Below are 10,421 nucleotides of genomic sequence, written 5' to 3' on the forward strand. Positions count from 1 at the left end.
AAGAATACAAAGTCTCAGGGCCGGAGATATGGCAAAGGGAAAGTTGACGATGGCATCACTCGACTTGATAGCGTCGCGTTAGTCAGCTCGGCAGTGGCGCAATTGGTCCTCTAGGGCGGTGTGGTATGGCATAATATGACTAGAAATGGTAAAGATCGGACATGGCGGGGTGCAGATTCAAGGAGGGTCATCTTAATACTCTTCAGTGGTATTCTTGATCGGAAGTAGACGGCTCTGAATAGCTGCAGGAGTCATTCATACAGAATTATGGGATCACGCCAGCACCTTCGGGATATTGAAACCGGACCCCCGCTTCCATATCAGGATGATATCAGAGCTTACACAAGAGAGTATGCTGAGGCTCTCGACGCCCAAGATCCGCTGCGTCAATTTCGAGATGAATTCATACTTCCTTCAAAGAAGGACCTGAAGAGAAAGGTGCTTACGGAAGACAATGGTATGTCAGATTCCTCAACGGTCCTGCGTCTCACAGCACCGATATATTGACAGTCGAGACATTCAGATCACGACGAAGGGTCCGATGCGAGATGTATCTATCTTTGTGGTAACTCGCTGGGTGTCCAGCCAAAGAGTACGCGCCGTTACATTGAACATTACCTCCGAACGTGGGCCACAAAAGGCGTCACCGGGCATTTTGTCCCGCATGACGACCAGTTGTTGCCTCCTTTTGTCGATGTCGATACCGCTGGCTCCAAGCTGATGGCGCCTATTGTGGGTGCGCTTGAGAGCGAAGTGGCCGTTATGGGGACTTTGACTGCGAACTTGCATTTCCTGATGGCAAGTTTCTACCGTCCCACGAAGGAGAAGTACAAGATCATCCTTGAGGGCAAGGCCTTCCCCAGCGACCATGTATGCACAATACCCAGGGTAGCTCCTTCATTGCGTTTTGCAATGGTACTGATCAATATTAGTACGCAATCGAGTCTCAAATCCGGCACCACAACTTGGATCCCAAAGATGGCATGGTCTTGATCGAGCCCGAGAACCTGGATCACCCAGTCCTCAGCACAGAACAGATCATCAAAACAATCGATGATAACGCCTCCAATACTGCACTGATTCTGCTCTCTGGAATTCAATTCTACACGGGACAGTACTTCGACATCGAACGCATCACAGCACATGCGCACTCAAAAGGTATCCTAGTCGGATGGGACTGTGCTCATGCTGCCGGAAATGTGGACCTGCGCCTACATGACTGGAACGTCGATTTTGCAGCATGGTGCAGCTATAAGTATCTGAACAGTGGTCCTGGAGGTATAGCAGCACTGTTTGTCCACGAACGACATGGCCGTGTAGATGAGAAGCAGCCTGACAGCGACGAGACGTTTCGTCCACGCCTCTCGGGCTGGTGGGGTGGTGAGATCAAGACTCGTTTCAACATGGTAAACAGTATGTTGGTGATGTTCGATACATTAAAGACATAGCTAATGGCTCCAGAATTCACACCTCAACCGGGTGCTGCTGGGTTTCAGCTTTCTAACCCTTCCGTCCTTGATATGAACGCCGTTGTCGCCTCGCTGGAGATATTCAACCGTGCTACCATGCAAGAAATTCGCAAGAAGTCACTCAATATCACGGGTTATCTTGAGCATTTGTTGCTCAAGTATCCTCTTGATGCCTCCCGAGAGGACAAGCCCTTCACCCTGATTACGCCTTCTCTACCAGCCGAGCGTGGTGCCCAGCTTAGTCTGCGGCTTCAACCGGGGCTTCTCGACCACGTTTTGCATCACTTGGAGGAGCATGCGGTGGTCATTGATGAGAGGAAGCCAGACGTTATTCGTGTGGCTCCTGCCCCACTTTACAACACCTATACAGAGGTATGGGAATTCTGTCAAGTATTCTTGGAGGCTTGCCGTAAAGCAGTCAAGGCACGTGGATGAAAAATTTCCTACATTCAACCAGCTTCAACATGTTATCAGCATGTCGGAATTGTATTATATGGATCAAGTCTCCTTCAATCTTCACATTAAATTGTTCTATCAATATCTCGTTTCAACGAACTTTCTTCCAGAAGGGTATCAACCATGGCGTATGCTGGTATCTTATCATTGCGGCGTAAATGCAGATGCGGTAGTTATGATTGTGAGAAATCAAGCCTCCGTGACAGACTTTTCGTTCGGGGTCGTGGATACAGGTGATGTGATAGTCCCCAGCTGCTTCGCTTCTTCTTTCAACCGGCGCTCTTCACGCCATTTGGGTCCTTTGTAGATCTCGAACAAGAGTAGCGGAGACGTAGAGAGCATGACCAGAGAGATGAAGGTGAAACACCATCCACGACCCATGGACGCGAGCATAGGATCGATAAGGGCAGTCGCGCCAGCTCCGAGCAAACATCGCACGAAATTGTTGGCGGCTGTAGCTTTGGCCGCCTGTGTGGGGTAAAGGTCTACTAGGAGGGTACCGACTGTGTTGAAAGCTCCGGTGAGGGTAAGACCCATGAGAAATAGAATGGTGGTAGGTGCAGCGAGATGAACTCCGAAGTTCAAACACCAACCGAATGCGAGGATGCTCAGACTTCCGATTGAAAGCATTGGAAAGGCGATTTGAAGACGGGCTTTTTCGATTGGAAAATTTCGTAGGTCCGTGTGGCGGTTCTTCATCATCGGGAAATTAATCTTTTTCGCAATTCGACGATAATTGTAATCGAGGAATCTGCCATTCAAAATAGATGCGATGCTCGCACCAAGTCCAAAAGGGATGTAGCACAGGCCGATCTGCAGGTCGTCCAGACCGTATAATTCGTTGAAGATCGATGGAATGGTTGCACTGACATCGTAGAAGCCAGCGAAGAGAATCGCGTTGCAGAACAAGACGATGCTGGTATCTTTCTGGAACACAATGGCAAGTGTCTGCAATGGGTTGGGGAAACTGAGTCTCTGTTTCGTTGTGCTGGCTGGTGCCTCGGCGCCTTCTTGACGAGCTTTCCGGGACTTCAAATAGCTGATCAAGGACATGTTCCATCTTTGAGGCGGCAATGATCCGTCGCCAACCACTCCACGGGCAGTTTCGGGGAAGAAGATCAGGAATGGAACCATAAATGCACCTGCGAAGATGACAAGGAACCAAAAGATCGCCCTCCAGCCAAGGTACTGAGCCAGAAGACCTCCGATCACTGGACCGACGGAGGGGCCCTAGGAGAGAACCCGCCGTCACAAGACCCATGTATGAGCCACGCTGAGATGCAGTCGCCACGTCTGAGACCACGCCCGACGAGAGTGCGATGGTAGTGCTGCTTCCTGCGCTTTGCAGGCACCGAAGAACGAACAGCGCTGCATAGTTATTTTGTAGAGCCAAGCCGATGTTGGCAGCAATATATATTGTGAAGCAGACGACGTATGCGGGTCGTCTTCCAGCTTTATCCGCGAAATCACCAATGAACATGGGCGACAGTCCTTGAAAAATCTATCCCGGTGTCAGTCCCGGTGCATCAGATATAGCTAGTCTCGGCTCACCATGTAGCTGGTCAAGGTTAGATTAATTAGAGAATTTGAGACGCGGAGGTCTTTGGCGAGGGTATTCAAGGCCGGGAAGTAGATCTGCGACGAGACAGGAGAGAAGAATCCCGCCCATGAAGCCATAAAAACAATATATCGCCTTTGACTGACGGAAAAGACCGAATAGTCGACATCAGCCATTTCTCCACTTCGAGTCCCCGCATTTTCGGGGCGTGCTTGTTCCACGTCGACCACCGATGGCTCTGGTGAAGTACCCATCTCCAGGGTCGCACTGGACGCGGAGGATGAAGTCCGCACCGACCAAGGAGGATTGAAGTAAAGAATCTGGAAAGGCGGAATAAAACCAGGATATCATTCACCCATGACTAACCCACCCTGAGAGTGAATCCTGGTCTATCGTTTGTGGAGCGACTGGACTGTGCCGAGAAGCCGAACCTTTTAAGCAAAGAGTCTCCTCCCTTATCGGCGGTTAACTCCGACCTGAAGAATTACAACTGCACGTCGGCATCTTCTTCGATCCTCCGAGCTCCAAAATAAAGATATTAAATAGGCTGTTGATCGAGGCGCGGTGCCAAGTTCTTGCGTGAAAATCTATTCAGAAGAAGTCTTGATAATTTACCGCTCACGGGTGGGGACCATTGGCCCCGAACTGAATGTAACCACATCCAACACAATGATGGCAATTTTTCAAGCATCAACATTTGAAGAGCTAGTGAACCGATTGTATAGGCCCATATCCTGGCTCAGAGGAGGCATGAAACTGGAGGCTAGGTCTATCTCTTATCCTGGGTCGGAGGTATGGGAACCTTCACACGTTATATTTAATCAATCCGGGAAGCATCAGACAGCTACCCGGGCCTCTACATATTGATTTGGCAATTTTGGAGGACCGGATCCATGTTTAGGTTGGTTTCTAGACAGGTGCCTGTGTTATAGAAGATAGTGCCCTAAAGGAGATAAAAACGACCATTTAAGGCCTCTTGCCCTGACCTGAATTGCCTAATATTGCATGCCGAAGACCTTTCTGTGAGCCAATATCTTGGAAACATTTGCCATGAATTTCAATTAGTACTACAGCTGAATCATTCTCATTATCACCTGAAAGCAAAATAAGCCCGCTCCAGAGGCTGTCGTTCCGATTCCCATGCGAGCCAATCTGATCTCGTAGTCCTGCCAGTGGTGTCAGTGGTACGTTATGTAACCATCCATATGGGAAATCATACGGCAATAAGCCCATTCCATTAACCTTCCAGATTCCCAAAGCCAGCAACAACAGCTGCATCAGCACGTAGACTGCCTTCACTGCGAGCAGGCGCCCACGAGTTGTCGGGGTCTCGTATTTGGCAAAGACCGCATTGGTATTGATCAGGCCTTGAATTGGACCCTTGAACAGCATGAAAACCATCATGATACTGAAAATCTGGAGGCTATTGCCGGACATGTACATCATGATACCGTTCATGGGAAGCTGCTTGGACGGGGCGATGGCGATCTCCCAGGCCTTCTTCATCTTCAAGGTATCGGTCTCTTCAGGCCTGGCTGTAGTGGGTTGTAGTTGCTGCTTCTCGCGCTGACAACGATAAACATGGTCAATACAGCACTAGGTCAGCTCTGGGCCTGAGCTCACCTGTTTACCTCCACGGCTGGCGAAGCCAGGTGGATTCGGGATGCTGGATGCCGCCTTGGAGGGGCGCGGCATCGGCGAGTTGATCGCGACAGCCCATTGTGGTGGAGGCGGAGGTGGGAGAGCCGATGACATAGCGTTCGTAGATGAGAATGGTGAAGGGTGGCGTGTGAGAGCTGAAAAAGTGGATGACGGGGGGGTTCACCAGGGAGGATCCTCCGCAGCTTTCCTCCACTCCGCCTTAGGATTCTCCTTTCCTCTAACTCCACCGCGACTTCCCACTCTTTGATCCTCCCCGTTAATTCTTCTTGACTATGTCCAGTTTATGAATCTAATTCTCTCCGATTCTTCCGAACGGGCTACAATTGTGGTGCACTGAAGCGACAGTCTCACCCTTTTGACAACGGACCAACCCCCTCCCTATCCCCGGTCCAGTTCATTCTCGCCCTCAATTTTCGCACCGTCTTCACCTCAGGTTACATCCTGTCCTTTGAGCCTCGATTAAGCCACACTAAGTCGTCGCAATTGATCGATCGCGAGCCTCCCGGCTTGATCCAGAGCCTCCGAAGAAAAATCACCGCTCATTAAACCTTGCGATTCGTTCAACGCCGCAACCATGAGTTCTGGGGGCGATGCGAAGCTGTTCGCTAGAGTAAGTGATATACCTGATCGCTTGATTTGCCCGTGGCGGCTTTCGCCCTTCCCCGCATCTGCCCATACCTTATGCGACTATTGTCCAATGTGACTTTCGCAGCTACCCTTCCTTGCACTTCGTCTGTTGAACCCTTACATACCCTACCCTCCCCAATGTTTATTGGTTTCGCTCCCTATGCTTCGCCAAATAGCTTACGTTTTGCGCGATCTCCACAGGGCAAGGTTGCCGAGTTGCGACAGGAACTAAATAGCGGCGGCAAGAAAGATAAGAACTACTCCGCCAAGAAGATCGCCTTGAAGAAGATTGTTGCCAACATGACCATGAGCAATAACGATATGGTTGCGCTATTTCCGGATGTTATTGACTGCATGAACCTGCCGAGCTTGGAAATCAAGAAGATGTATGAGAACCTCGCTCAGCTGTGCCTGCGGGGGTGTCGAATGGTTTTGGAGTCCACCTGCTCACCTCGATCCTAGGTGCTTCTTATTTCTGGTCAACTATTCGCGAATGAAGCCGGAGGTAGCGATGAAGGCGCTTCCGATTCTGGTTGATGTATGTCTTCGATGTGGAGTGGTGGGAGGAACTCAAGAATGCACCTCTGACCCTTTCATAGGACATGGCAGACGATAATCCGCTTGTGCGTGCACTTGCGCTGCGAACTATTTCCTACGTCCATGTGCGCGAATTTGTCGAAGCGACTTTCCAACCTCTCAAGCGCCTCATGCAAGACAATGATCCTTATGTCCGCAAGACTGCCGCTTTCTGTGTGGCTAAACTCTACGAACACGACAAGAAGACAGTTGAAAACTCAGATTTGATCGACCGCCTCAATAGGATGTTGAAGGACGAAAATCCCACAGTCGTCTCTAGTGTCCTGGCTTCCCTAGTCGACATCTGGGGCCGCAGCGAGTCCATCTCCCTGACCATTGACTACGTCAGTGCTTCAAAACTAGTTTCTATTCTGCCCGATTGCTCTGAGTATGTTTTCTTTGGGTCCCCATAGGTTCAGAGAACTGTGATCTAACCGCTGGGCTAGATGGGGTCAATCTTACATCCTCGAAGCTCTGATGTCTTACGTGCCCCAAGATAATGCCGAGGCCCTTCTGCTGGCAGAACGAATCGCCCCGCGGCTATCTCACTCGAACTCGGCAGTCGTACTGACTGCTTGCCGAGTGATCCTATATCTCATGAACTATATCGCCGAGGAGAAGCACATCACGTCTTTATGCCGGAAATTATCACCACCCCTCGTCACCTTGCTCTCCAAGCCGCCGGAGGTTCAGTACCTCGTCCTGCGTAACGCTATCCTGATCTTGCAGAAACGCCCAGAGGTCCTTCGTAATGATATTCGCGTTTTCTTCTGCAACTACAACGACCCGATTTATGTCAAAGTGACCAAATTGGAGTTGATGTTCATGCTGACCACAAAGGATAACATCTCCGTGGTTCTGGCTGAGCTTCGAGAGTGAGTTCCTGTCTACTATCATCTATTGCTTGCCATCCTAACTACCTCCGACAGATATGCCACTGAGATTGATGTGCACTTCGTACGTAAGGCAGTGCGTGCCATCGGTAAACTGGCAATCAAGATTGAGTCCGCCGCAAAGCAATGTATCGATACCTTGTTGGAGCTCGTCGATGCCAAGATCCCGTACATCGTCCAGGAAGCCACGGTTGTGATTCGCAATATCTTCCGAAAGTATCCCAACCAGTACGAGAGCATCATCAGCCACGTGATTAGCAAGATCGACGATCTCGACGAGCCCGAGGCCAAAGCAGCCATCATCTGGATCATTGGCCAGTATGCAGATCGTATTGAGAACTCGGATGGGCTACTGCAGGATTATTTGGCTACCTTCCACGACGAAACCATCGAAGTGCAGTTGGCCCTTCTCACTGCCACCGTGAAGTTCTTCATTCAGCGGCCTACAAAGGGCCAACAGCTCGTTCCCCAGGTCCTTAAGTGGTGCACGGAAGAGACAGATGACCCGGATCTTCGAGACCGAGGCTACATGTATTGGCGTCTGTTGTCGACCGACCCAGCAACAGCCAAGCAAGTTGTTATGGGCCAGAAACCACCCATCACCGCGGAAAGCGAGAAGCTCGATCCTCGGACTCTCGAGGAGTTGTGCTTAAACGTCGGCACTCTTGCCACTGTCTACCTCAAGCCTATTCACCAAGTTTTCCGCGCCGCACGCCCTCGTCGATTGCAACCCAGCCCGGCGTTGCAACGGCCTCGTATCGAAGATGGCACTGGCGCTATGCTCGAGTACAACCCTCCCTCTGCTAGCATGCCAGCCGCATCAACCAGCAACAGCGGTCTCGCAACCATCACGACTACAGGAAACCCTATCAGTCCTGTCAATTCTGCTCCTCCCGCTTTCCCTCTCCCAGCTGGAGGCGTTGCCTCTGGCACTAACACCTCAGCCGAAGCACTCAAGGCGGCAGACTCGTACTTCAACAATATCGGCTCACAACAGATGGCCTCATTGGATCTGGGTGGGCGTGATGGCGGAGCAGGTGGTGGAGGCGCGCTTCAGACGCAGTATGTTGTTACGCAGAACCAGCAGCAGGCGTACCAGCCTCAATTTGCTGGTGGCGCAGCTACGGGTGAGCTGTTGTTGCTCTAAGGATGTTCACTTGATCCCAATTTGTAAATGTAGATAGAATCGATATCAGTACAATCAGTACAGAGGAAATGGAGTCCGTTCAAGCAAGCCAACCTTGCTTCACTCCTATATATCTTGTTCAGTCGTGTATGAGGTGATAAAAAGGCTAAACAATGTTAGACTCCCATGATCAATACTTACTCCTTCCAGGGTACCAATGACAAAGATCACTAGGGATGCAAACAGGAGACTGGCCATGACTGTCTTCCTAGTGTTCTAAAGGTCTCCTTGATATAGCTGACGCCACCTACGTCGAAAGAGCGTGTTTGTAGATAAGCTTGTCTCAATGAATTTGCGAATAACATTAGGGAATCACCGCTAAAAGATGTAGTCGCGACGCATGAAAAATCCATAAGCTTAAGCCTCAATCATCGTCCATCCTGGACAGTCCACCACGACTGCGCTTGATGCGCTCGTCCAGGGTATCTTCCTGCGCACGCTTGTGAATCTGTGACATGAACTGGCCGCGTTCTGAGCGTTGCTTGTCGTCTGCTTCTGCCTGCTGCTCTTCCTTCGTAGTGATCTCCGCAATGCGTTGGCGACGATCTGATTCGAGATTGGTGGCATTTGATTGCATCTCGGCTAGCTTGCGGCGGCGTTCCTCTTCCTGTTCCTTGACATCGGATTGATTGGCAACCGGGCGAGGAGGCGGTGGGCCACGCTCTCGAGCTGTTGGGCGAAGGCCGTTGTTGTAGTCTCGTCGAGGATAATCGCGGCGGGCACCGCGCTCTTCTGTTGGGCGTGGAGATGGAGAGCGTTCCCGGGGTGGAGAACGACGTGGAGATCGGGTGCGGTCTTTGTCTTGATCACGCTCACGCCTGTCATCTCGAACTCTACGGCAAGTATAAGAATCTTTCCTCTCTCGTTCGTCGCGGCGATCACGGTCATCTCCCCGGCGTCCGTCTTCTCGACGATCCCGGTGCTCTCTGCGGTGTCCGTCATCGCGACGATCCCGATACTCTCTGCGGTGCCCATCATCCCGACGATCACGATTCTCTCGACGGTGTCCGTCATCCCGACGATCGCGATCATCACGTTCGCTGCGATGTTCGCGATTGGAACGCACAGGCGATCTAGAACGGGGACGGCGCGAAGAGCGATGGTGGTGGGATCGACGGTCATTGTCAGCATCATCACTGTATCTCCGACGCTTTGAAGCGCGGTCCTTATCTCCATCGCGAGCACTGCGTTTCTCCTCCTCTCCTTCCGTCGCACAGCCTCTTTGACCATAGCCTCATACGCTGCCTGCTCTCGCTTCTTGACTTCAAACAGCGGATCAGCCATAACCTTAGCCATGGTATCACGTTGAGATCCGACAGACGGACCGGCCGCTGCAGCAGCGACCGCATTCGCGCCAGCAAGATCAGCACCCTTTTCTAGCTTCTGGTTGTCGGTATCGTTTTTCAAGAGGATTCCGTCAATACGGCGCTTGCCAAGCAAGTACCCCTCCATCTCTTCCGAGTAATGGCCGGTTGCACTAGAAGGTGCTTGGTACATCCAATCGACTCGATTAAGTTGTTTCGGTTTGCCTGAGGCCTCGTGGAGGCGCTGAATTTCTTGCATCTGGCGCTCTTCATCGCGTTCTCGGCGTAGTTGGTCGATGCGCTTGCGCTCCTCGAGTGCGCGCTTCTCCTCCGACCAGACGCGCTCCTGGTTGCGCATCAACCCCGGGTGCCATGATCTGGGATCTGGTTAGCATTTCCGTTTTTCATTAAGGCTTCTTAGATTTCGAAAGCCGGTGTAAAAACTGAGATCAACTCACTTCTTCAAGTTCAGATCGCCACCCATTTTGGCGGTCGCGAGACGAGCTGTGGAGGTTGGAAGAAGTTGGAGGGAAGGTGGCTGCCCGATAAGGAGATGGCCACTCGACACCTGAGGCAGCCATCAACCTACGACCACGTGCAGAATATACGAGACGGGAAGAATATTTTCATGGAAGACTTGCAAATGGATGCATTGCAAATAAATACAGGCAATGGTAACTAAAAAAATCA

At 51.2% G+C, this 10,421-nt stretch overlaps 5 protein-coding genes across 5 annotated transcripts; 2 read left to right on the forward strand and 3 right to left on the reverse strand.

Annotated features, from left to right (window-relative positions):
- Window positions 1-267: 267 nt before the first annotated feature.
- bna5-1 (kynureninase) lies at window positions 268-1,904 on the forward strand (the record flags this gene model as incomplete). The annotated part of the gene is made up of 4 exons (XM_056970333.1): window positions 268-457; window positions 524-870; window positions 933-1,413; window positions 1,462-1,904. 4 exons carry the CDS (start codon window positions 268-270, stop codon window positions 1,902-1,904), a joined length of 1,461 nt encoding a protein of 486 aa, XP_056820365.1.
- Window positions 1,905-2,114: 210 nt separating this feature from the next.
- On the reverse strand, window positions 2,115-3,737 carry N7477_008671 (MFS transporter; the record flags this gene model as incomplete). Its single annotated transcript, XM_056970334.1, has 3 exons — window positions 2,115-3,136; window positions 3,183-3,426; window positions 3,477-3,737. 3 exons carry the CDS (start codon window positions 3,735-3,737, stop codon window positions 2,115-2,117), a joined length of 1,527 nt encoding a protein of 508 aa, XP_056820366.1.
- An 836-nt stretch (window positions 3,738-4,573) lies between these two features.
- On the reverse strand, window positions 4,574-5,238 carry N7477_008672 (ER membrane protein complex subunit 4; the record flags this gene model as incomplete). The annotated part of the gene is made up of 3 exons (XM_056970335.1): window positions 4,574-4,649; window positions 4,703-5,049; window positions 5,107-5,238. The coding sequence occupies 3 exons, from the start codon at window positions 5,236-5,238 to the stop codon at window positions 4,574-4,576; spliced, it is 555 nt and encodes a 184-aa protein (XP_056820367.1).
- A 481-nt stretch (window positions 5,239-5,719) lies between these two features.
- N7477_008673 (putative AP-2 adaptor complex subunit beta) lies at window positions 5,720-8,388 on the forward strand (the record flags this gene model as incomplete). The annotated part of the gene is made up of 6 exons (XM_056970336.1): window positions 5,720-5,755; window positions 5,974-6,158; window positions 6,235-6,310; window positions 6,372-6,736; window positions 6,795-7,223; window positions 7,278-8,388. The coding sequence occupies 6 exons, from the start codon at window positions 5,720-5,722 to the stop codon at window positions 8,386-8,388; spliced, it is 2,202 nt and encodes a 733-aa protein (XP_056820368.1).
- A 403-nt stretch (window positions 8,389-8,791) lies between these two features.
- cwc25 (U2-type spliceosomal complex subunit CWC25) lies at window positions 8,792-10,215 on the reverse strand (the record flags this gene model as incomplete). Its single annotated transcript, XM_056970337.1, has 3 exons — window positions 8,792-9,034; window positions 9,088-10,108; window positions 10,190-10,215. The coding sequence occupies 3 exons, from the start codon at window positions 10,213-10,215 to the stop codon at window positions 8,792-8,794; spliced, it is 1,290 nt and encodes a 429-aa protein (XP_056820369.1).
- Between the last annotated feature and the right edge of the window lie 206 nt (window positions 10,216-10,421).

The sequence above is a fragment of the Penicillium maclennaniae genome, assembly GCF_028827695.1.
Source record: "Penicillium maclennaniae strain IBT 15551 chromosome Unknown utg000007l:1.0-4884863.0:1.0-4888362.0, whole genome shotgun sequence".
In the NCBI taxonomy this organism is placed as follows: Eukaryota; Fungi; Ascomycota; class Eurotiomycetes; order Eurotiales; family Aspergillaceae; genus Penicillium; species Penicillium maclennaniae.